Below are 27074 nucleotides of genomic sequence, written 5' to 3' on the forward strand. Positions count from 1 at the left end.
CTCCCTCTCTTTCCCTGGTGACTTAACTTGTTTGATGATTTGTTTACATACAATGGTTTGTTGTGGTCTGGCGGTGTTTCACTGGTTAAGATGCTCCCTCCTCCAGCTTCATGGCTGCTTTCCACGTACGAGCAGGGAACTGATGGTCTCCCTCGGAGCGAAAATGTTCTCGAAAATAATGCATTCCTCTCCGTCCACTGACGATAATAAGAGCTTCGCCAAAGGCGACTTGTGACTCGCGGCGTAACCACTTGCAGGCAGAGTCCGGTAACACCACAAAGTCTTTGTGATGCTGGATTGAGTAGTCAGCAACAGGTAAATGTAGTTGAGACAAGAATGTCATTCAGACACAGTAGAGTTGTGTGTGTGTGTGTGTGTGTGTGTGTGTGTGTGTGTGTGTGTGTATTAAACACTGACATGCCGAAGCACACCATCACCATCATCGCTTCCCCTTGTGCCAATATCCTCTATAGCCTGTGATCGCACTCCCAGACATTTCTTCCGTACAAAACGCCCCCACCCAGGCGCTTATCCACGACGACCTTCATATTCTCCCCTGAAGATTATATGGCCATTAGCCTTTGCTGAGGCACCGGTGGTCTGGGCCCCAGCCTCTCCCCTGCTGTCGACGGTACGAGGGGGTACCACACCACTACCCTGCTGGTCTACTTATGTTACGAGGCCATACAGGATGACGAGGTTGCCGTCACCATATATATATATATATATATATATATATATATATATATATATATATATATATATATATATATATATATATATATATATATATGAACATCGAACATAATTCCGCGTCGGAGAGGCGCCTTAGGATTCTGTGGAATCCAATCCGACTCGCTCTCATATCGCCGAGATTTCGTGTGTGTGTGTGTGTGTGTGTGTGTGTGTGTGTGTGTGTGTGTGTAATTGCTATATGTGTGTTCCGGCGAGAGACTTTTATTCCCTTGATGCCTCGTCTCTTAACCTTGTGTATATGTATGATGATGTCTTCATTCCTAGGCATGTATACACACACACACACACACACACACACACACACACACACACACACCAGTCGAAGCCAGGTACCCAGTTATCTATCGTCCATGCCCCAAGGGGAGGATGAACACCTGGGTTGGGTGTAGGCCGAATACCACGCCCAGGATTCGAACCCGTGCGGGCGCGACTCCGGGTTGGCCTCAAGGGACGATCGTGGAGGACTCGCTTCCATGTGTATTTCTCCCACTGTGGGCAACGCGCTTTACCCCAACCCCCTCTGTACCCCCACCTGCCTCTGCTGACACCCCACACCCCCCCTCACCCCACATGTGGTACACCCCACCACCTCACCCCGGCGCTTCTCCACCCCTCCCTCACCTCATCCATGAGGAACCTATTACCATAATCTTCACTCGTGAGAGCCGACATTCTAACTCCTCTGTGAGGCTTTTTCCCTTTTTTTTTTCGGTTCAAATTCATCCAATTCTCTACGCCCGTTGAACAAGAAGACTAGTATTATCATATTAAGTACACGATCCACTTGTACAAACAGTCATCTTAGTGTGGAAATATCTGGTATTAAAATTTGGTCCGCCTCCCGACACTCAAGCCCTGTGTCACAGCTACCCACCCCCGACTCTTCACAGTCAAGGCCGTGTCAGACCTACCCCCTTACAGTCACGAACCGTGACAGAACTACACCACATTACAGTCACAGCCATGACAGAGCTACCCCCCCCCCCAACCCCACCCCTTTCACAGCCGTGACCGTGCCAGAAGTGATCCCATACAGTCGCTCGCCGCGACTTTGGAGTTAACCCCTCGCAGTCGCGACGATCTGGATCAAGTGAAGCTACAACCTGGCAATTCACTGTCAGGACCGTCCTTCCTAATAGTCAGCCAGTCAGTCTCCGCGTCGGTGCTCCCCCCCCCCCCCCTCCTCCTCTACCCCGTCAGTCCCCGTGTTAGAGCTACCCCGCTAGTGTGGACGAGAGACCACCTCCTTCCCCTACTGCTACTACACACACACACACACACACACACACCGTCCATACAAAGCCGCCCACCTCCCCTCTGCATCTAATATCACTCATGGAATAATTTACACATATAAAACCATGAAATAACTGGAGGAATTTGGAGAACCTAGTGCCTCTCTTAGCGGAATTGCAGGAAAAATATTTCCTGTATGAATAATATTTACGCGTGTACGTCCATCAGACGTCGAGTGACTCAGTTGGACAAGAGGACCAAGCATTCTGTCACGAGTGGTGGCAACCTGTCCGGCAATATCATCAGGACGTCAATATCATAAAGAACACACCGGGATCCACGTCATACTCGTGAAGTAAAAACACACCGGCATCCACCCAACACTCGTTAAGTCAAATACACTCAAACACATCTATCTATCTATCTATATACATTAGTGAAATTATTCTTTTAAGTGGTTCCACATCACCTGCGTGTACTTGATTTTATAACATAACAATATAGATCAAATTCCCAGTACTTACCCGCGGTAAGGCTTGCTTCACTACGCTATTTCTGACATGGCCCCCGCCTCACCAGTGCCCTCCCCCCACGAGAGAGAGAGAGAGAGAGAGAGAGAGAGAGCAGCAACAGGTCTGCACCAGTCTACCCGCTACTCCCACACCATCAACACACATGGCCACTCATCCTATCAAGCACTGGAGTGGTGTCGGAGCCAGCGGTGTGTACCGTTACTCTCTCCGCCAGGCTCCGCAGGCCACAATAAAATGACCCTCTAGAAAAAAAAAAAAAAAGAAAAGACTTTACTCGGCAAAAGTTTTTCCACCCTTCCCATAAACTGGCCAAAAAACTGTCCCACCTATCCAAGAGGGCCTGACCGTCGCTAATACTGCAGTTAATATAATGTCTCCAGTCCTTCCATAAACAGGCGGGCGCTACCCGACCTGTCTAAGAATGTAATAAAGACATAAAGAGTTCTCCACGGGGAGGCGATATACGACACGAATAACCGTAACAGTCCCTCTTATTTGCCGAGGGCTTCCTGCGGGGGGGGGGGGGGGTTTCTCCTGGGGGAGATGCACCTTTACGCAAGCCGGGGACAGGGACCAGTTCCAACTGGCACCCAGGCATTGAGGAGCGCCGCGTCCCAGCACAGTAAGCCAGCAACTAATAAATGGTACGCCTGAGGCGCTAGCCGGTGCCTTCCTAAAGCGACAATTACTTTTCGGCAATCGAGTAAAGTTAGATCCCCCCGAGGGCGTACATCATTTGGAAGAGGTCACTTCTCCTGAAGCTTCCAACTACAGTAGCCTCCTGAAGGGAGGTCCCTGCCGTGGGAGACGGCTGAGAACGTCCCTCCTGAAGACCCCACCTGCAGTCTTCAAGAGAAAGAGAGAGGGAGGCCCCTTCCAAGACGATCACTAGTCACAGTGACCATGGACCTGGCTAAGGGCTACGCCTTCCCTGTGTCCAGCACCTATGGCCGAGGACTATATGACTTCCACCATCGCCGCACCACAGCCTCGGGGTAATGGAGGTGGAACACGTACCTGGCACACTGTCTTGGCAGGTGGTGAGGTATTCCAACGCCACCTTCTCTTTACGAGAGACCTACAAGATGATCCTCCTATTACAAGTACATCCTGGTTACAGTACGTACACATGTATGGTGTTACTGGCGCGCTGACCAGGGCTGCCCTCACTGTACTAAGCACAGGTGGCACAACCCAATACAACAGAATAATACAGAGGCGTATACATCTACGTGTGTGTGTGTGTGTGTGTGTAGTGTGTGTGTGTGTGTGTGTGTGTGTGTGTGTTGTACATATCAATGGAAGCGAGAGCGTGGTAGCGAGTGCACTCATCTTCCACTCTCCAAGGTAAACAGAGACATGTTGACGACATGTCGGCAGCAGAAGGCCACGTGTTTGTGTCCTGGTCACCTCACCTCCCGTCCTGTTTGTCTGGCCAATACCACCCGTCTCACACCCACCCACACACACCCCCCCACCCAGCCGAGATGACTCTCCCCTGCCTTCCCGTACCTCAAGACCATCTGAACACATCTCCCCCACACCCCAGCCTAATCTCTCTCTATCTGAACACCTCTTATCTATCCATCTATCTCCGGTGATCAAATACACACATACGAACTTGATAATAATATTAAACCTAGCAAAACTCGTCAGGGCTTAATGAAAATAGGACTTAAAAAGGGGGGGCAACGTCAGGGACGAATGAAACTGACAAGCCCTTAACTGAAACCACTTAGGGCCTGAGAACAGAACTAAAAAAAAGTCTGGACCTCACGGCAACCGCCAGGCCAGATGGGGAACTGCTGGTACTTCACGAGAAGACTTGAGAGAATCATCATGGCAACTGTTACGGCACGGTGGGGTTCCTCAGGGCACGCTGGTATCAGCAGTGGTAACTGGGAGCCTACTAAGGGTGCAACTGGCAGTCTTTAAGGGTCGTGTAGATCCATCGGATCATCCCTGCGTGTCCATGAGAATGTATCTGTAACTTAATGGAAGGAGTACTTGGAGCCTTGAGGAAACTCAGTGGAAAATTCAGGGCCTCGAAGCGGTCCTTTAGGGCCCTAGAAACAGCCCTGGGAGGATAACAGGTCACTTAAAACCCGCTGGGGAGCTGAAGTCAGATCTACTGCTGTCCCTCAACTACCTAACAGAAAGTCCTCTAGGTCTACAGACTTTCGTCCTGCCTCGTTAAGAGATGTCGGGGGTAAACGGGGACCATTAGCCTCCACGATGGATAAACCAGGTTCCCCACCCCCATCTTGGATGGGAATGCCTTTATGTCTGGCTTGGGAGAATTTGAGGAAGAAATACATTCGATCGACAGTTAATAAATGTGGAGTCTTTCACCTGCCCAGGTTTATTTTTAACTACGACTGAGCGACCAGACAGCCGTGGAATTCAGTCAGCGGCAAGCCTGATTGGCTGACGCGTTGCTCCAATGGGATCCGGAGATCAGTAAACGCCTTGCTTGATTGGCTGACACGCTGCACCAATGGGACGCGATCCTCTCTGTTGTCTGGCTATAATCTCAAGTATCGGCAGGATCAGCACTGAGAGACGCGTCCTCATCCGTGCAGGATGGTGAGAGATATAATGAGATAAACAGAGCCATGACTGCATGGACAACATCGTCAAATATTTGGAATGCGATCAAATTTTCAAACAACCGACTTTGGAGGGGAAAATTCACAATGATACCGTCTATATCAGCGATTTTAGACAGGTGCTCGTAATGCCCTTTTATGTACATCATTTCCAGGTGAGGAGTTCTGGAATTGTCTCGCTATGCGTCTGTAAGTCAGTTCTCCACGACGAAGCAGCGTTCGGTATACGTGTGTGTCTGTCATCTTCCACATGTGTCTCCCGCCCGTCTCCAACAGCCACGGTAAAACATCGTATACTTCGGCAGGCTGATTAAACCTTTGTGATGCCCTCGTGTACTGCTGGAAGGACCAGGGGAGGACCATCGCTTGGAAAGAGGTCCTCAAAGAGCGTTGTTAACTCAAGTGTGCGACGAAAGCTCTGAAAGTTTTCTGAATATCTTTATCTGTATAACAGACTGTATTCTGATACCCTCGTGTTTGTACGAGTTATGCCTGTGGATGACGTGCGGAGATGAGGTTTTAGTCAAATTCCGTTTCTCATGGAGACAAAGGCCATTTGTGGAGCGGGGTCACGATGGGCGTCTCTGGTCCTTAAACCAACCTGGAGTCGACACCGCTGCCTCTGTCGACCGTGACTCTCGCCAGACTTGAATCCTCATAGGCCAGCAGTCGCAGCCGGACGCACGGGACCCCGACACTTTTTCGCCTCAGCAAATTACAATGGAGAGTTCATGCATTTCATTTACATACATCTTGTCCAGAAAGACTCCCCTGTGAGTCTGGCCAGAGCGTGAAAGCCGATATGACAGCTGTTGGTGCTCCCAAGAATACTGTCAGTGGGCTGGACATTACGCGGCATTTCTCCAGCACTATCCTCCTGCGCTGCTTCCCTCCCCACGGCTGCCCTTTCGTACACCTTCTCTCCCCGCCCAAATACCCCCTCAGTCCTACTTGTCTCCTCCACCACCTCATCAACCATCACCATTTCCTCAACTTCTCCCCTCCACAACCATCCCGAACTACCACGCTTATCAACCATCTCCCCCCCCCCATAACTCCTCTCTCTCTCTCTCTCTCTCTCTCTCTCTCTCTCTCTCTCTCTCTCTCTCTCTCTCTCTCTCTCTCTCTCTCTCTCTCACCAACACTTCCAACACATCGAACTCCCTCCTCGTAGCCATCCTCAGTACCACACCACCCACCGCCACGACCCATCTCTCACCAACACCTCCACCTCTCTCCCTCACCCTTTATAGGGTGGGTCTGGGGGCCGACGGCTGGACCCGCAAAACTTTGTTAGTCTAAGGGTACGCCTCTCCCGACCCACTCGGCCATTTGTTACCCTCCATTTTCCTCTCGATTAAGTCTATCACCGACGGAATTTCACGCTTGGCTTCGCGTCATCAATCGCTGACTGGCGCACAAAACGCCCAGTGTGACGGGACGGGGTCCCAGTGTGACGGGATAGGTCCCCCACACGCTGGGGACAGGGTCCTAATGTGACGGGATGGGTCCCCACATGCCAGGAACGGGTCCCAGTGCGACGGCATGGGTCCCTACACGCCAGGAAAGCGACTTACAATCTTTCCAACTCCGGGAGTTAGGTCTGCCAACACTTAGTGAGACCTTGTTCATTCACCCATGACTCCTCTAGCATTCCTTATATCCATTTCTCATCCGGGATGGCCAAAGTTAAGGCGTGTTTATGTCCACGGTATGTGGGCCAAGATGGACGAAAAAAAATAAAAAAAATAAACGCAGGAAAGAGAGAGAGAGAGAGAGAGAGAGAGAGAGAGAGAGAGAGAGAGAGAGAGAGAGAGAGAGAGAGAGAGAGAGAGAGAGAAGCGGGGTGGGAGGGGACAGGAGGTCGGAATGTGGTAGCGACAAAAGGTATTGAGTTAGCCGCGGGGGACAGAGCGTCCTTCCCGGGCAATGTGACAATATGGATGTTGTGGGGGTACTGCCAGGCGACCTGTGATCCACCACCATCACCTGCTCCATCTTTCCGCCACACACACTCCACCAGACACGGCTCCACAGGACGCTCATCCACCACCACCACCACCACTTCCATCTTCAACCACTCATCTACTCTAATCATCCAGGACTATGTCTGGTGATTACCTCAGACCACGCCACTAATCACCCATTAATAGCCCATCTCGTTAACCTCCACCCACTTCCTGCCCTCCAATCCACACCCCCCTCCACACCGACCCAAAGAAACCTCACCTCCTCTATACCACCTCCACTACAGGTGCGTACCTCCATGTGACACCCAAACCCCTCATTCCGCCACCACCCTCCCACGCAACCAATGATCTCCAGAAAAAGGTCACAGCGCCGTAACTCATTATGCGGCCGCCGTCCTGACTGCTTCTTAATGAGCCCGGCAGGTAGTCTCCTCATTACATATACTGGAAACATGAGAGGGAAAAAAAGGGGAAAGCCGCTAAGAGACACCCTCTGGAAGGCGGGCGGGGGGGCCAGGAAACTTTACTCTCGACATCAAAAGCTAGTAAGGCCAACTTCTGCAGGTGGGGGGTTAAAGAAAGCAGAACTCACACGTTAACTCAAAACTTTCCCGTGTGAGTCCCAGGCAGGCCGGCCAGGCTCTTAAGGCTGCTCCCGACACCCTGTCCTCCTCTACCCCGCCCCGCCCCGCCTCGCCCCGCCTCATTCTGGGTGTCTAATTCTCCTCCCGACTCAACCTCAGCCACGCCCTCCTCCTGGTCTCCACCGACCCCACGTCACAAACAACAGGAACCGAAGCTGATCTTACGACCCAACTGCCTTCCTTACGACGAGTCCAGGGCACGATCTTTACGACCGATCAATAAAGAGGCTAAGCTTTATGGAAGTAATAAAAACCCAAATAAAACAATACACAATTCATTTACAGGAATAGAGGACGGATGATGAAGGCGATTTAAAGTTGAACGCCGCGAGCTTCTGTGATAGCGATAGGGAGAATCGGCAGTCCAGGAATTCACCAAAATCCCTCACTCGGCCCCGTATTCTCCACAACACCATGATATCCCGGTCGCCTGGCCTACTGACCCGGGACTGTCCAGGCGGACCCCCCCCCCCCCCCCCCTTCCGAGTGGAGCCCGCAAGGATTTCGTCCACAACCGAAACCTTGGCAAGACCTGAGGGGAAAGTGACGTGCTTCAGGGCGTCCTAATAAACGATGAGAACCTAACTTGAGGATCAGGGATAACCCTCCCTCCCTCCTTCATCAACCGGCTTGCTCCACTAGCGAGTGGCATGTCAAACGAGAGAGAGAGAGAGAGAGAGAGAGAGAGAGAGAGAGAGAGAGAGAGAGAGAGAGAGAGAGAGAGAGGAGACCTGCTGGCGTCTGTGGTGTCACTCGCTACTCCGCTCTACTCACCTCTTCCTCCTTCAGATGTCAAGTATGACTAAACGAAAAAAAAAAATAGCACCCTATCAACATGTTATCAGCCAAAAGCAATCTTGTGACCTGCGGTGACGTAGTCTATTTGAATGCTTGCCCTTTTACCTTCCCAATTCAAGCCACCAAACTACCACTTGCTCTTTCCAGCCAGCGTTAAACTACTATGATGGGGGGGGGGGGGGGGGGGACATCGTCCCCTACAACAATTTGACATCCAATAGTCACAATGTCTTAGTGACGTGTCAGTTTCTGTATTACATGTGTCATCTACACACGTATACATTATATGAGTGGTATATATTTCATTAGAACTTGTTAGTACATGTTCCACTCCTACGTGGATCAGAACACTTACTATTCAGCAAACACGCCCGACACCCTCCGCGTGATCCCAAACCTTCCTTGCCTAGTCCCTCCCTCCCCTTGCCTAGCCTCTAGCCCCTAGCCCCTCCCTCCCCTTGCGTAGTCCCCAGCCTTTTCTCTTCCCGCTTAGCCCGTGGCACAGCACCCCACACCTGGCCCCCCGGACCAACCTCCCTTTGCCAAGCACGGCACAGAAAATAACCTGGTTTGAAGCTGGGCGAAGGTAAATACGAAGAGGTAGCATGAAGAGGAGCGGGAAAATAACGGTATATTTGCCATCAACAGGACGACGGGGAACCCGGTAAAAAAAAAAAAAAAAGGAGAGTGGACGGAGCGACACCATTTACGAAGAACAAAACACGGAAAATTGTGTGTAAACAAGCCGGAAGCGGAGGTGTGTAGGATTAAATTCCACTGACACGCGGGGGAGAGATCTCGGAGGACGAAGGGACAAACGGAAAAAGATGGAGGAGGCAGAGGATAATTCAGGCGTTAGTCTAACTGCGCGGGAAAAATACCGACGGGGAAGGCGCCCGGGGACTTCCAACGACCCGGCAACTGCCAGAGAACTTCCTCCGACTAAGACGCAGGCAGTAAAGAGAACTGAGGCGATGCCTCTGGTGGACGGCGGCGGGGAGCACCGGCCAGACAGGCGCGAGGGAGGAGGAACGAGTGACAGGAACGACGGGGCTTGAGTGCCGTCCGGATCAACGGGCCCCATGAGAGGAGGCACTCCAGGAAGTTCCTGCTGCTGGTGCTTCTGCTCTCCTCCCGCCAACCAAGCAGCCTCGCCCTCGGAAGCTAAGATAATACCCGGGACACCACCCACCCTCAGGACACTCCCAGTAAAACCTGGCTGCACCGAGAAATGATGGAGAGGAGGACTGCGACAGGAAGTATATTAGGGAAGCGAGCAACACTGAGAAAGAAGGACAGGAAGGACTAAGGAGACAAGCTTAATTCCTCTGACTGCTGTCCTTGTTTCTTCCAAAGGTCTGTTCACCGTCTATGTCTTCAGTCTGTTTGTGGTCAGGTCGTGTGTGTGTGTGTGTGTGTGTGTGTGTGTGTGTGTGTGTGTGTGGAGGCTTATATGTCATGCGCATATGCCATACCTCAACACACACACACACACACACGTTGCTAACGAAACCTCAACGTTACGACACTCGATAACGTCGTTAGAGTCAAAAACGCTGTGGAAAATGCGTGATCGGTTCACGTATTGGACTGAATCAAGAGCAAGTCGCGTTGTAACACGCTTTGTTTACTCTCCAAGTCTCGCCAAACTATGGACATTACCGCGTCAATATTTGGCCCGGCGTTTGGAGGGGCGTCTGCCGCGATATGGTTCGCATGGCATTACACTGCACACGCAGCACAGATCAGGATCTAGCTTGTCTCCATCGTGAACCTGGTGATCAAAAGCGCAAACTTCACGACTTGTCGTCGATTTCGGTGAAAAGACGACGACAAGACACGACACTCGCTCAGCCCCTTACTTGGCATCACGTGGGGCGTGGTGAGGGCCCAAGCTCGACACGCCCCCTACTCGGGCATCAAGTGGGGCGTGGTAAAGGCCCATACTGGACACGCCCCTCTGTCATCATTTGGGCGTGGTAAAGCCTACCTTGACGCATCCCTAACTTGATACGACATGAAGAGATTCCCCCGATGGAGTCATAATCCCTGACCGTAACTTGGGCCGCTACAGGAAACACCTTCTAGCTTCACGCTAAGGGCAGGAGTAGGTTTGGGTTAATGCAGACGAGACTAACTTTTGCCGTATTTTACGGAGGTAATTCACCAATTATGGAGGTAATTCGAGTCTTAACGAAGGTTGGTTATCCTTAACGGATGGAGTTTAAAAGTCTTAACGGAGGTAGTTCACTCTTAAGGAAGTTAATTTAAAGTCTTACCACAGGAAGTCTAGCCTTAACGGAGGCAGTTTACCCTTAACAGAGGCAGTTAACCCTTAACGGAGGCAGTTTACCCTTGACAGAGGCAGTCAACCCTTAACGGAGGCAGTTTACCCTTAACAGAGGCAGTTAACCCTTAACGGAGGCAGTTTACCCTTAACAGAGGCAGTTAACCCTTAACGGAGGCAGTTTAGCCTTAACGGAGGAAGCTAAATTTTCAAAGTGGATAATCTCGTCCTAAAATGGACGTACGCAACAATTACTTGAAGGGGGAGTGCAAGAGGAGACGAACTTCACCGGTGGTTGAATAGGTTCTTCAGCAGAACTGGAGGTTTAATGTTAACTCAGTGGCCGGGAATGAGGGAGGGAGGAAGAGGAGATCTGGGAGAGACTCGCACGGAAAAGCGGCCCCCCCTAACAACTTTGCTAACGACTCTCGGTTAAAAAGGTCTGGATTTTTTGTATCGTCTCCTGAGGTGCAGTTCCTCCGTTCGAAAGGGACAATGGGCGATGCCCTAAACTGGCTCTCCCGTCTCCGAGTCTGGTAAGGGAGAGTACACGGAAGGGAAAGAGACGAAAGGGGGGGAGGGTACGAATGAAAAGATTTGGGACAGGATGTAAAGCAGTACCGCAAAGGAGCTTACAGGGAAGAGGAATGGTAGTATAAGTAGAGACGACACGCAGAAGAGACTGAGGGTAGAAGTTTGAGAGACAGGAGTGAACTTCAGGGTTGTAGGAGTAACCCAAACACCGTGGGAGTGAGCCTGGCCCCCTGGCATTCAGCAGACACACACTAGTCACCAAGTACCTCTAACAAACCTTACAATGTCGTCGTTAATTCCATCATTTCTCTGGCAAACGTATGAACTAATTTCTGGAAAAAGTTTCCATTTCGACTGTGACGTCTAATTTAAAGCTGGTTTGTTAAGTAGTAAGTATTGGTGAAATCTGGGGCAAGGAAAGTTGTTAATTAGCATGATAATTGGTGCTACAGCGAAGACCGTGTTCTTCAGAATTTAAGGTCAGCAATTATAAAGGAATAAGACATTGTCTGTCACACACCTTCCAAGGATGTGTATATTCAGAAAGAGATGTTGGAAGATGATGCCTAAGTGATGTCTGCGGTGGATGTTGCTGCTGCAGGGGGACGGCGTGTCCCTCGAGATGATCAAACTATCTCCCAGGACACTGAGCTGGTGGGTGAATGTTTACGACTGTACTGTGAAGGTGTTTTCTGAGACTGACCTGGAAGATCAAGCGTCCATAATCCTTAGGAAAGGAAGCGTCGTCGCTTCTGACTGAGATGGAGTGATCTCGAGACTGTTATCTCTCGCGATGGGGAATCAGAACTCAGCGTCCGCCAGAGGCAGTCATTGCCAGGTGAAAAGAGGCAGAGAAAAAGAAAGAGGAGGAGTTGCCAGGTGGAAAGAGGCAAAGAAAAAGAAAGAGGAAGAGGAGGAGGAGGAGGAGGAGTTGCAAGGTGAAAAGAGGCAAAGAAAAAGAAAGAGGAAGAGGAGGAGGAGGAGGAGGAGTTGCCAGGTGAAAAGAGGCAAAGAAAAAGAAAGAGGAGGAGGATTAGGAGGAGGAGGAGGAGGGTGCAGTGTGTCTGAGAGACTCAACAGAAGATTGAATGGGGTGGCGAAGATCGTGTGTGATAGCGGAGAGGGAGGCTAGTATCATGCACTATAATGTTTTAGTGTAGGGTTAATGTGGTTGAGGGGAGCCCATGTGAGATAAACTGTGGCCCTCAAGGCACAGTCATTACGTGACACGCTACAGCCAGACAGGCAAAGTATAACATTAACACCAGACTTAATACCTATAAGACGTCCCCGTTTTACGTCAGGGTATCATTCTCTTCGGTCACATGGAGGGAGAGAAGAAAGCGAGATGCTGGCCAAAAGATTCCACTTTATAACAGAGCTCATATACCCACGGGCCTCAGGGTTCCCCCGGGGGCGTGGCGTCCTTCGAGTATCAAGCGTGCAACAATATCCGGCAGAAGGCGGGGTGGGCTGGCGGGGGCAGGAGGCGACCTACTCAAGCGGCTGCAGCGGCGGCCGAGATCCTCAAGTTGAAAGAGGAAGAGAAGAGGAGTGGGAGGGAGTGAGGGTGGTATGGGCTGGCTGGCTGGCTGGCATGACCAGTGACCCATATTATGATGATAAGGGTGGCTTTAGCTTGTCCGGGGAGTCGGTAGGACCAGGAGGAAGATAGTGCTATTCTGATCCGCTGGGACACCCAATCACCTTTTTTAGATAAATACTCTAAACTCTGTGTGTGTGTGTGTGTGTGTGTGTGTGTGTGTGTGTGTGTGTGTGTGTGTGTGTGTGTGCGTGTGTGTGTGTGTGTACGATACTTCCATACCCTACCACCACTATTCCCTGGTTCCGCCTATCCGTCCAAAACCATCCCTTGCCCTGCCTAGCCCTCCTCCTGGTCCGTCCGTCAGAGGCCAGGCATAACTCGGCCCCATCGGCAGAATACCAGCGACGACTGATGATGGCCGAGTCTGGGCTATGAAGCCTCCCCCGAAAATCGAACTCACATTAGGGGGACATCTGTCCCACGCATATAATCCTCCCCCTTTTTTTCCTCTCTCTCTCTCTCTCTCTCTCTCTCTCTCTCTCTCTCTCTCTCTCTCTCTCTCTCTCTCTCTCTCTCTCTCTCTAAGGCCAGCACTTCAGCTCCAACCTTTCAGTCCCCCATGCATACAACCCACCTCAGACATAACACTGAACAACGAACACCTCGCACGACTCTATTCCTTCGCAACTTCAAAGTTCCCTGCCGTGAGCGATATGCGATAGCTCTACCATTGGGTAAAGTCTAACCATAAGTACACTCGTAAGTAAATATTCTCAAACACACACACACACACACACACACACACACACACACACACACACACACACACAGACAAACTTGCCAAAGAAAAAAAAATGAGAAGGACCAACATTATATGAGAGTAGTGAATGAATGGAATAAATTGAATGAGGAAGTTCTGAATGTGGAGAGCATGCATTAGCGTGGAAAGTTTGTCTTTCCGGGGTGGGTGCAGGAATATTCATGAGTCTCTGCTCAAAGTCTCCAGAGGATGGGGGGGGTTGCATCTTCGGCATGGGAGGGGGAGGGGGGAGATGGGGGGGGGGGGGGGGCTTGCGATATCCTGAAGTGATGTTGGTTACGTTGGAGAGATGGGTGGTGTCCAGAACACACGGGAGAAAGTGTAACACGTCACTGCCGCGGGAGTGGAGTTTCTCATGGTTGTACATCTGGTGGATTGGCGTTTAAATTTAAGTCTGAGTTGTGGTGGGGAGAGCGGCTGCTAAAACCCCACTCCATCATATATATATATATCGCCATCGGAAACTACACTCCCTAGGCATGAGGGGGGGAGGTTATAATTTTCCTTTTGCGCTCTGTTCCCACCCACAGACCTATCTAAAATACACATATTATATGTACCGGTGCATCTGCTTAGACGCGATAGGGCTTCCAACAATACAGACTGTGGATGACGTATGGTGTTCTCACCAGCCCGGCATCAAAGGGAATCCCTGGGAAAGGTGAATATTTAGCGAGACAAAGAACCTCCGTTTGGATTATAAATGATTCTTTTCACAAGCGGCTTTATGTGATTCCAGCTCTGTGTCTCTTTATGGTCCGCTCTGAAAGTTTCATTCTCCGCTCTATAACAAACACACACACACACACACACACACACACACACACACATACGTTGGCCCATGCGCTCAAATGTTTATGTACATATGCCTGCAGCGAACAGTAATTCCACACAAACAGGTTTACGTCGTATGTGTGTGTGTGTGTGTGTGTGTGTGTGTGTGTGTGTGTGTATATATGTGTGTGCGTGGGTGATTGTGTGAGTGTGTGTGTGATTAATATTTGTGTATCAAGGGGAAGGAGCTTTATACTCCATGTTGGCCACGTCTCACAACGTTGTACACATAAAATGCCTAAATCTTATGCATTTACACATGTATACACAACCCAGCTTACTCCAGGTACCCATTCACAGGGTAGCCCCACAGAGGAGGATGAAAAGCTAGGCTGATTGTGAGCTGGCTGGCTGCCCTTTTCCCGCACCAGAAACCTGGCATGTTAGAGTAGTGGGTAGCAACGCTAACCACTATGTATGTGAGTGGTGTTAAGTGAGCTGGTGGTGTTGTGTGTTACGTATGTTGTTACTTATACGGGGAGAGGGAGGGGGGGGGGTTCCATTCGTGGAGCACCGTGCTCCGTGGTGGTGGTGGTGGCATTCACTTGCTCCTCGCTAAGCCTAACCTCTCGGGTCCACAAATCTTTTGCTGGAGAGAGATGCTTTCTCACGTTCCCCCAGAACACTCCCCTTACCCAGTTTCCAGCTGTGCCCTCTTGTCCTGGACTCTCTTCTAGTATCTTAAGACCTGTTCCAGGCTAACGCCGTCATGGACTCGTATGTGATGTCTCTAACTCTTCCTTCTCCTCAAACTGAGAAGTTTAAAGATGCCACTATTCCCTGTTCATTCACATTCTCGATGCGTTCCTCTGGACGTTCTCCAGCCATTCTTGTGTGGGTCTTCGCAGGAGGACACCAGACCAGACTGTCGCAGTATTCTTCTACCTCAGGGCGAATAAACGTCGTAAACGTCTAACCAAACATCTTAAAGTCCAAGACCTTACGGGCAATTTTCTCACTGGGTAAAATACAATTTTCCTCCTTCACGACCCTTCTTACGTGCTCTTACGGTGACAAGGCTGACGCAAAGTCAACTCATGGGTCCCTCTCACCACGTAACTCTGGTAGATTATTACCCTCCAAGATGTAGTAATCATAGCCTGGTCTGCCTGAACCATTTTCTGACCACCAAAAGTTTTAAACTTTTCCAAGGTTACGTTACATAAGCAGCTGTGTGCTCCCGTGCCAGAGGATGTGTTGGCGTGTACGTAGGCTACATCTGCTCGCGTGTGGTGAACTTGTGTGGCGGAGGTATCTGTGGCGGGAGTTGATGTGTGGTGACGGTGGTGGTGGTGCGGTTCTCGAATGACGAGTCAGTCAACGAGGGATAGTGAGAAGGAGGGTACGGATCAGAAGCTGGGGAGATCAATGTTTATATCTGGAAACTTGGCCCAGTTCTCCTCTCTTGAGATAAACAAGTGAAATTTATCCGCTGGCTGCTGCGTCGTCTCCTGTACAGCAGCGGTGGTTCGAGGATCCTTCTCCACACGGAGGCATCAGAAAGACATCCCTGGCAAAAAAAAAACAATGGCACACGTCAGCATACCTGCACCAAACATCGTGACACTCTACAACTCTTCCGTCTCACCACTTTCCCTTCCCTGTTCCACCCATCATTTCTCCCCTCCTAAACAGAAAATGATAAAACAAAAACTGAGATATCTGCTAACATCTAATTTGTGGTAGAAACAGGACAATGAAGCGAAGGGCACCTCCCCAACCATCTCTCGCTGTGGCTCAACTGCAATCAAGTGGGGGGGGAGGGAAATGAAAAGATACACCACATAGTAATGAGCAACAATACTGCCATGAACGCCGCCATGGGAAAATTTGTTGACGTGATCTCTGAAAACCACGGCGGATCCCTGACGTCTCGGCCAGGACCACGCGGGCCACCACCCCTCCCTAATCTACATACGGAGAAAAATGAGCGTCTGGAGGATGGACCTCCCCGGCGAGACGCCACCGAGGCTTCTGGGGTAATTAATAAAGGGACACGACAGGGGGTCGTGACGATAGATGGGGCTGCCCAAGGCCACTCATGCCCCTGCTTTATCTCCATCACTTCTTAACGACGAGGATCCCCCCCCCCCCCCAGCAGGAGGCACCCGTGTGTGTATGTGTGTGTGTGTGTGTGTGTGTGTGTGTGTGTGTGTGTGTGTGTGTGTGTGTGTGTGTGTGTGCACGCGCGAATAGTGTGACAATGTACACTCTGTAACGCTAGTAACCATTCGATTTGCACGCTATGCTCAGTTGCTGAATGAGATGTACACACAGTCACTCTTGCAATCCCCTCCTCCTCCCCAGGTCAAAAAATAAAGGTTCGTCATGCATTCCGTTGGCATGAACAGATGGGACGAACATCCTTAGGACTTTAGGGCTCACTGTATCCAATCCTTAGGTCCGTTCATTTCCCTTCCCTCCCACTACTGACCATCAGAGATCCCCACTGATCTGGTGTCGGCCATTCGTTCTACGCAGACACGTTACCTTGACAAGAGCTCAACAACAGATACCAGATCTCATCGTGTTAACAGCTGGGCTTTCGCGTATGATCTCTCCTAATTCCCTTCACATTATTTCCTTCATCTGTTCTCTTTATTAATGCTGCAGTATGCAGGATGTTCGTCTCGCAACCGATTAACGTTTAACAAGATCTCCCCGAGGTCTTAAGAGCTTTACATCTGTACATAAAAGGAGGGACAATGTTCACTCCCCCACAGCAACCTCCCCGTCACAAACGAGTCTACCCACAGTGAAACCTCCTGACTCGTACTATCTCGCCGCCACTGCACCTCTGCAGTCTTCCCCACACACCCCGACCACAGCAACCGTTCGCCACACACTAGTACTGCCCACAGCAACCCTCCGCCTCTCCACCGCAACACATGTGGTGGCGGTTGCGAGTGGCAACAGCCGCAAAGGAGACAGTCGACTACTACCAAGCCTGTGCCGTCTAAGCCGCCAGATTTGTGTGTTAGTGATGGGGCTCATCCCTCACCCACCTCCGGCAGTAGGAAGAGCAAGAGCAGGAGGGATGAGCCTTTACTCCTCCTCATTTGGACAAATGAGGACTGACGAGTGGCGCTTGTGATGAAATGGCACCTAACTGGGTTCTCACATGCTGTGAGCTGGAGATTAATCATTACTTCACCCGCTGAAGTAATTAGCAGGCCACCTCTTATATATATATATATATATATATATATATATATATATATATATATATATATATATATATATATATCCTTGTGAATGGTGCATGATATTGTTAAAGCAACGGGTCGTTCAACATGTTCCAGGTCGGGTGTACTACCTCGGCCTAACTCAGGGGCCACATCCCGCGGAACGCGACCTTGATTACATCAACACAGAGACCTATGTGGGAGGACACCGCCGGACCCTGCAGGCTCTCGCTCGCTCAGGACCTAACGAGGCGAAGAGTCGCCAGCACGTTCCGGCCCGAAGCTCAAAACACGGCTTGGTCGGCCACTCACTGTAGCTTGGGGAAAACTCGATTCGCCCGCTTGTTTCAAGGAGGAGGAGGAGGGGGAGGAGGAGGAGGAGGAGGAGAGGAGGAAAAGGAAAAGGATTTTGCCAGGTGAAAAAAAGGCAAAAAAAAAAGGAAAGGGGAAAGGGGGAAGGGGGAGGAGGGGGAGGGTGCGTGTGTCTGAGAGACTAAAACAGAAGATTGAATGGGGTGGCGAAGATCGGGGGTGTGATAGGGGAGGGGGAGGCTAGTATCAGCACTATAAGTTTTGGGGTGTGGGGTTAATGTGGTTGGGGGGAGCCCATGTGGATAAACTGTGGCCCTCAAGGCACAGCCCCTTTACGTGACACGCTACAGCCAGACGGGCCAAAGTATAACATTAACACCAGATTTAATCCTATAAGACTTTCCCCTTTTTACGTCGGGGTATCATTCCCCCTTGGGCCCACATGGGGGGAGAAAAGGGAAAGCGGGGATGCTGGCCCCAAAAGTTTTCCAAACTTTAAAACAGAGCCATATCCCCAACGGGCCTCGGGGTTCCCCCGGGGGGCGTGGCGCCCTTCGAGTATAAAGGGCGTGCAAAATACCGGGCGGGAAGGCGGGGGTGGGCTGGCGGGGCAGGGGGCCCGACCTCCCAAAAGCGGCTGCAGGGGCGGCCGAGTTTCCTCAATTGAAAGAGGAAGAGAAAAGGAGTGGGAGGGAGTGAGGGTGGAAAGGGCTGGCTGGCTGCTGGAAATGACCAGTGACCCATTTTTATATGATAAGGTGGCTTTAGCTTGTCCGGGGGATCGGTAGGACCAGGGGGAAGATGGCTTTTCTGACCGCTGGGACACCCAATCCCCTTTTTTTTTAGATAAATACCAAAAACTCTGTGGTGTGTGGTTTTGGGGTGTTTTGTGTGTTTTTGTGGGGTGTTGTGGTGGTGTGGGTGCTGTGTGTGTGTGTGTACGATATTTCCATACCCTACCACCACTATTCCCTGGTTCCGCCTACCCGCCCAAAAAAACCATCCCTTCCCTCCCCTACCCTCCTCCTGGCCCCTTTCCTCAAGGCCGGGCCCATAACTGGGCCCCCATGGGCAGAATCCCCGCGACAAAACTAAATAGGGCCGAGTCTGGCTATGAAGCCCCCCCCCGAAAATCGAACTCACATTGGGGGACATTGTCCCACGCATATAATCCCCCCCCTTTTTTTCCTCTCTCTCCCCTCTCTCTCTTTTCCTCCCCCCTCTTTTCCTCTCTCTTTTCTCTCCCCTCTCTCTCTCTCTCTCTCTCTTTTCTCTAAAGGCCAGCCCTTCAGCCCCAAACCCTTTTTCAGCCCCCCCAGCTTTACAACCCACCTCAGACATAACACTGAACAACGAACACCTCGCACGACTCTTTTCCTTCGAAACTTCAAATTCCCTGCCGTGAGCGATATGCGATAGCTTTTACCTTGGGAAAAAATCAAACCATAAGTACACTCGTAAAAAATTTATTCTCAAACACACAAACACACACAACACACACACACACCCACAACACACACACACCACACAGACAAATTTGCCAAAGAAAAAAAAATGAAAGGGAAACCAACATTATATAAGTAGTAAATTAAAGGGAAAAAATTTGAATGAGGAAGTTCTGAATGGGGAGAGCATGCATTACGGGGAAATTTTGTTTTTCCGGGGTGGGTGCGGGGAATTTTTCATGAGCCCTCTGCTCAAAGTCCCCAAAGGGAGGGGGGGGGTTGCATCTTCGGCAGGGGAGGGGGGGGGGGAGAGGGGGGGGGGGGGCTTGCGATACCTAAGTGATTTGGTTACGTTGGGAGAGATGGGTGGTGTCCAAAACACGGGGGAGAAATGTAACACTCACTGCCGGGGGAGTGGAGTTTCTCATGGTTGTACATCTGGTGGATTGGCGTTTAAATTTAAGTCTAAAGGGGGGGGGGAAGCGGCTGCTAAAACCCCACCCACCCATATATAAATAAATCGCCCTCGGAAAAAACACTCCCTAGGGTGAGGGGGGGGGGTTTTATAATTTTCCTTTTGCGCTCTGTTCCCACCCACAGACCTATCTAAAATACACATATTATATGTACCGGTGCATCTGCTTAGACGCGATAGGGCTTCCAACAATACAGACTGTGGATGACGTATGGTGTTCTCACCAGCCCGGCATCAAAGGGAATCCCTGGGAAAGGTGAATATTTAGCGAGACAAAGAACCTCCGTTTGGATTATAAATGATTCTTTTCACAAGCGGCTTTATGTGATTCCAGCTCTGTGTCTCTTTATGGTCCGCTCTGAAAGTTTCATTCTCCGCTCTATAACAAACACACACACACACACACACACACACACACACACACATACGTTGGCCCATGCGCTCAAATGTTTATGTACATATGCCTGCAGCGAACAGTAATTCCACACAAACAGGTTTACGTCGTATGTGTGTGTGTGTGTGTGTGTGTGTGTGTGTGTGTGTGTGTGTGTGTGTGTGTGTGTGTGCGTGGGTGATTGTGTGAGTGTGTGTGTGATTAATATTTGTGTATCAAGGGGAAGGAGCTTTATACTCCATGTTGGCCACGTCTCACAACGTTGTACACATAAAATGCCTAAATCTTATGCATTTACACATGTATACACAACCCAGCTTACTCCAGGTACCCATTCACAGGGTAGCCCCACAGAGGAGGATGAAAAGCTAGGCTGATTGTGAGCTGGCTGGCTGCCCTTTTCCCGCACCAGAAACCTGGCATGTTAGAGTAGTGGGTAGCAACGCTAACCACTATGTATGTGAGTGGTGTTAAGTGAGCTGGTGGTGTTGTGTGTTACGTATGTTGTTACTTATACGGGGAGAGGGAGGGGGGGGGTTCCATTCGTGGAGCACCGTGCTCCGTGGTGGTGGTGGTGGCATTCACTTGCTCCTCGCTAAGCCTAACCTCTCGGGTCCACAAATCTTTTGCTGGAGAGAGATGCTTTCTCACGTTCCCCCAGAACACTCCCCTTACCCAGTTTCCAGCTGTGCCCTCTTGTCCTGGACTCTCTTCTAGTATCTTAAGACCTGTTCCAGGCTAACGCCGTCATGGACTCGTATGTGATGTCTCTAACTCTTCCTTCTCCTCAAACTGAGAAGTTTAAAGATGCCACTATTCCCTGTTCATTCACATTCTCGATGCGTTCCTCTGGACGTTCTCCAGCCATTCTTGTGTGGGTCTTCGCAGGAGGACACCAGACCAGACTGTCGCAGTATTCTTCTACCTCAGGGCGAATAAACGTCGTAAACGTCTAACCAAACATCTTAAAGTCCAAGACCTTACGGGCAATTTTCTCACTGGGTAAAATACAATTTTCCTCCTTCACGACCCTTCTTACGTGCTCTTACGGTGACAAGGCTGACGCAAAGTCAACTCATGGGTCCCTCTCACCACGTAACTCTGGTAGATTATTACCCTCCAAGATGTAGTAATCATAGCCTGGTCTGCCTGAACCATTTTCTGACCACCAAAAGTTTTAAACTTTTCCAAGGTTACGTTACATAAGCAGCTGTGTGCTCCCGTGCCAGAGGATGTGTTGGCGTGTACGTAGGCTACATCTGCTCGCGTGTGGTGAACTTGTGTGGCGGAGGTATCTGTGGCGGGAGTTGATGTGTGGTGACGGTGGTGGTGGTGCGGTTCTCGAATGACGAGTCAGTCAACGAGGGATAGTGAGAAGGAGGGTACGGATCAGAAGCTGGGGAGATCAATGTTTATATCTGGAAACTTGGCCCAGTTCTCCTCTCTTGAGATAAACAAGTGAAATTTATCCGCTGGCTGCTGCGTCGTCTCCTGTACAGCAGCGGTGGTTCGAGGATCCTTCTCCACACGGAGGCATCAGAAAGACATCCCTGGCAAAAAAAAAACAATGGCACACGTCAGCATACCTGCACCAAACATCGTGACACTCTACAACTCTTCCGTCTCACCACTTTCCCTTCCCTGTTCCACCCATCATTTCTCCCCTCCTAAACAGAAAATGATAAAACAAAAACTGAGATATCTGCTAACATCTAATTTGTGGTAGAAACAGGACAATGAAGCGAAGGGCACCTCCCCAACCATCTCTCGCTGTGGCTCAACTGCAATCAAGTGGGGGGGGAGGGAAATGAAAAGATACACCACATAGTAATGAGCAACAATACTGCCATGAACGCCGCCATGGGAAAATTTGTTGACGTGATCTCTGAAAACCACGGCGGATCCCTGACGTCTCGGCCAGGACCACGCGGGCCACCACCCCTCCCTAATCTACATACGGAGAAAAATGAGCGTCTGGAGGATGGACCTCCCCGGCGAGACGCCACCGAGGCTTCTGGGGTAATTAATAAAGGGACACGACAGGGGGTCGTGACGATAGATGGGGCTGCCCAAGGCCACTCATGCCCCTGCTTTATCTCCATCACTTCTTAACGACGAGGATCCCCCCCCCCCCCAGCAGGAGGCACCCGTGTGTGTATGTGTGTGTGTGTGTGTGTGTGTGTGTGTGTGTGTGTGTGTGTGTGTGTGTGTGTGTGTGTGCACGCGCGAATAGTGTGACAATGTACACTCTGTAACGCTAGTAACCATTCGATTTGCACGCTATGCTCAGTTGCTGAATGAGATGTACACACAGTCACTCTTGCAATCCCCTCCTCCTCCCCAGGTCAAAAAATAAAGGTTCGTCATGCATTCCGTTGGCATGAACAGATGGGACGAACATCCTTAGGACTTTAGGGCTCACTGTATCCAATCCTTAGGTCCGTTCATTTCCCTTCCCTCCCACTACTGACCATCAGAGATCCCCACTGATCTGGTGTCGGCCATTCGTTCTACGCAGACACGTTACCTTGACAAGAGCTCAACAACAGATACCAGATCTCATCGTGTTAACAGCTGGGCTTTCGCGTATGATCTCTCCTAATTCCCTTCACATTATTTCCTTCATCTGTTCTCTTTATTAATGCTGCAGTATGCAGGATGTTCGTCTCGCAACCGATTAACGTTTAACAAGATCTCCCCGAGGTCTTAAGAGCTTTACATCTGTACATAAAAGGAGGGACAATGTTCACTCCCCCACAGCAACCTCCCCGTCACAAACGAGTCTACCCACAGTGAAACCTCCTGACTCGTACTATCTCGCCGCCACTGCACCTCTGCAGTCTTCCCCACACACCCCGACCACAGCAACCGTTCGCCACACACTAGTACTGCCCACAGCAACCCTCCGCCTCTCCACCGCAACACATGTGGTGGCGGTTGCGAGTGGCAACAGCCGCAAAGGAGACAGTCGACTACTACCAAGCCTGTGCCGTCTAAGCCGCCAGATTTGTGTGTTAGTGATGGGGCTCATCCCTCACCCACCTCCGGCAGTAGGAAGAGCAAGAGCAGGAGGGATGAGCCTTTACTCCTCCTCATTTGGACAAATGAGGACTGACGAGTGGCGCTTGTGATGAAATGGCACCTAACTGGGTTCTCACATGCTGTGAGCTGGAGATTAATCATTACTTCACCCGCTGAAGTAATTAGCAGGCCACCTCTTATATATATATATATATATATATATATATATATATATATATATATATATATATATATATATCCTTGTGAATGGTGCATGATATTGTTAAAGCAACGGGTCGTTCAACATGTTCCAGGTCGGGTGTACTACCTCGGCCTAACTCAGGGGCCACATCCCGCGGAACGCGACCTTGATTACATCAACACAGAGACCTATGTGGGAGGACACCGCCGGACCCTGCAGGCTCTCGCTCGCTCAGGACCTAACGAGGCGAAGAGTCGCCAGCACGTTCCGGCCCGAAGCTCAAAACACGGCTTGGTCGGCCACTCACTGTAGCTTGGGGAAAACTCGATTCGCCCGCTTGTTTCAAGGAGGAGGAGGAGGGGGAGGAGGAGGAGGAGGAGGAGGAAGAGGAGGAGGAGGAACAAAACATTTCGAAAGCAGGTAGCGCAACACGAGATGATGTAGTTCGTCCTCATATCATCTGCCTGGAATACGATACTTCAGGTCCTACACATATTTCAAAGAGGGAAGGATATATATATATATATATATATATATATATATATATATATATATATATATATATATGATATTTTCTCAAAGGCCCAGTCCTCTGTTCTTAACGCTACCTCGCTAACGCGGGAAATGGAGAATAGTATGAAAGAAAGAAAGAATATACGTATTCGGCCCACACTCCTCGATAAGGCCCGAGCCCTTGACAAGCAAGTGTCCTCAAGTCGCCTCCTGGAAATCCTGCCCCATCTTCCTGGATTTTCTCTTCCTGCCACCGTGACACCAGACACCACCATCAGGAGGAGACTACCCTCCTCCCCCACCAGGTCCTCGTCGAGGGCTTGTGGCTAACACCTGCAGGGCGTCTGGGCTGCCTGGGAAACACTGCAATATGATCTCCCACACTTTACCCAAAGACGAGGTCAAGGTACGAAGACAGCGGCAGCAACCGGAGACCCTCCCTCCCTGAGGGGTCTGGCTAGTGCATCTGAGGCGTGGGGTCTGCGTGAAGACGATAAGGAGGAGCACAAATATAACAGACCCTCGTTTGAGTGTCTAGTGTACATAATCACCAACCGAAGGTCTATGGAACCAACACCTGACGTCTTTGATCTGGGACAGAGCTGTGTACCGGGGTGAAGTCTAAAACAGACAGCGGTGAAAAAGGAGACAAAGACACTCGCCACAGGTTCGTAACCTACCAGAACACACTAGTAAAGACGATGTATGAGAAGCTTCCTCCTTACCCAGACGAGGACTCTCATGACGGCAAATGCACAGCCCCACAACCACTTGCTTAAGGCGTCTGCTCATGTGTGCCGTCAGGGACTTAGGATACGACTCTTTCACTGAAGAAAATATATCTGCCAACCATAACAGTTCCAGTCTTTGCTTCCGTCCGCGTGTGGCTGCTCCCCCAACAGCAGGCAGCAGAGATCTTTTCTGACGCCAGCGGAAGTTGGTTCATTACGTGACATGAGCGGAACTACTTCAGAAAAGTGTGCGCACCGCTGATCATTGGTTTAATTTCTGAGTATCTGAGGAGGAGTTTCCTCAGCATTCACCACTGGAGTGACAAACGATTCTCTCCACCACATTATCCACCAGTGATAGATGATTCTCTCCACCACATTATCCACCAGTGATAGATGATTCTCTCCACCACATTATCCACCAGTGATAGATGATTCTCTCCACCACATTATCCACCAGTGATAGATGATTCTCTCCACCACATTATCCACCAGTGATAGATGATTCTCTCCACCACATTATCCACCAGTGATAGATGATTCTCTCCACCACATTCTCCACCAGTTACAAATGATTCCCTCAACCACATTCTCCATTAGTGACGCATAATTTTCTCCTACACTCGCCATCACAATGAAAGGAAGCCATGAGTTCCTTTAACAGCGTCGACCACACAGGGAAAGGATTAGTTTTCCATTTCTCTCTCTCTCTCTCTCTCTCTCTCTCTCTCTCTCTCTCTCTCTGTAAAAAGGTTGCACTCTGGTAAGTCCAGTGATTTCTTAAAGTGAAATTTGAAATTCATTTGCATCCGTTGGATCTGGTCTCATTTTCATAGTAGTTTATACGCGCGCGCGCGCGCGCGCGCGTGTGTGTGTGTGTGTGTGTGTGTGTGTGTGTGTGTGTGTGTTTGAGCGGACTCCGCCCACAAATGGTTACACCGCTGTATCATCGTCCACGGACAAAACGAATTCCGGCCTTGTCGAAGAACGTCTTTCTTTGAGGGATACCATCATTTCCCTGCTCCTGCGTGCAGGGCAACCAGGACACCAGCTGAAGGCTCCCCAGACAGCTTGGTCCTGGGGTTGTAAAATTATCATCTAATAATATCAAGGTGTATATACTTATTTGTACTGTATGATGAGGGAGTTTTACACCCGTGGGGACCCTACCTCTAAAGCTGTATGATGTGTATTGATATATAATGGAGGTACCGCAGGATGTAGAAGTGTATGATGCAGATGCAGTGGATTACAAGTGTTGCTCCTTCTCTCTCCCCCCACTACCACAGATGGCGCGGACCGGGGTGTTGGTCGTGGTGGTGGCGCTAGTGGTGCTCGCAGCCGCCCTCACCCAAGCCCGTTACCTTCCAACCAGGGCCGACGACGCGCGCCTCGAAGAGATCAGAGAACTCCTCAGAGAGGTCAGTCACCCAGCCCATCCGGGATGTGTACCACCGGTTACGTACGTGTTTCACTCTTGATGTCCTTGTGTTCATTACTGTAGTAATAACAAGACCTGACTAAAATGGGAATCACAAATAATTTAGTTGATGCCAAACATGTGTATGTTTAAAAATATCTCGCTCTGTTAACAGTGGTAGTAAGGGATCAACCGGGAAAGTATTGGAACCTTTAACTACCCTTGTCCCCAATGATAGACTTAACTCTCTTTTTCCCCTCATTCGTGTCACCAACATTCCACTGTCTCGCTCGTAACTTTCCTTCCGTTGAGCATCATTTACCTGGTACCTCCCTTATGATAGAGACGAATGCAAACAGCAATAGACCTTTCCTCCACACGACAACAAAGGTCGTGCTGATTCATCCTTTCCATGTCACTGAACTATGACCTTGAGTCCTTGCCTCCGCTTCAGAGATGGAAGTCTGCGCTCCTCCGCGATTCTTGAGTCCCTAGACTCTAACATCAGACTGTTTATTTCTCTCACAACTCCCACTATTTTCCCATTCTTCTGCCCTCCGCTCTTCGAGGTCCAACACTCCTAAAATATTCTTCGACTATCGTCATTTTCGTCACGAGGGCGTTGACATCCCCAAGCTGATCACCCCCCCCCCAAAAAAAAATTACAATATATACACCACTAAAACAACGGTTGAACCCCTCCAATGCAGATGGCTGGACGGACTGAAACACCTCATGTTTTCCCATCTTCAAATGATCTGCGACAAATTACCAACCACTTATTGCATCAGGAGCCACGCTCTGGCTGT

General features: G+C 50.2%; 1 protein-coding gene across 2 annotated transcripts in view; it reads left to right on the forward strand.

Annotated features, from left to right (window-relative positions):
- The window catches only part of Proc (Proctolin), a 139482-nt gene that overhangs the window by 107878 nt on the left and 4530 nt on the right, over positions 1-27074 (forward strand). For both annotated transcript variants that reach the window (XM_071692434.1, XM_071692435.1), the window contains exon 2: positions 26135-26266. In XM_071692434.1, the coding sequence (XP_071548535.1) occupies positions 26135-26266 (132 nt within the window). The remainder of the gene's footprint in view (positions 1-26134; positions 26267-27074) is intronic.

Source organism: Panulirus ornatus, chromosome 53 (genome assembly GCF_036320965.1).
Source record: "Panulirus ornatus isolate Po-2019 chromosome 53, ASM3632096v1, whole genome shotgun sequence".
Lineage (NCBI taxonomy): Eukaryota > Metazoa > Arthropoda > Malacostraca > Decapoda > Palinuridae > Panulirus > Panulirus ornatus.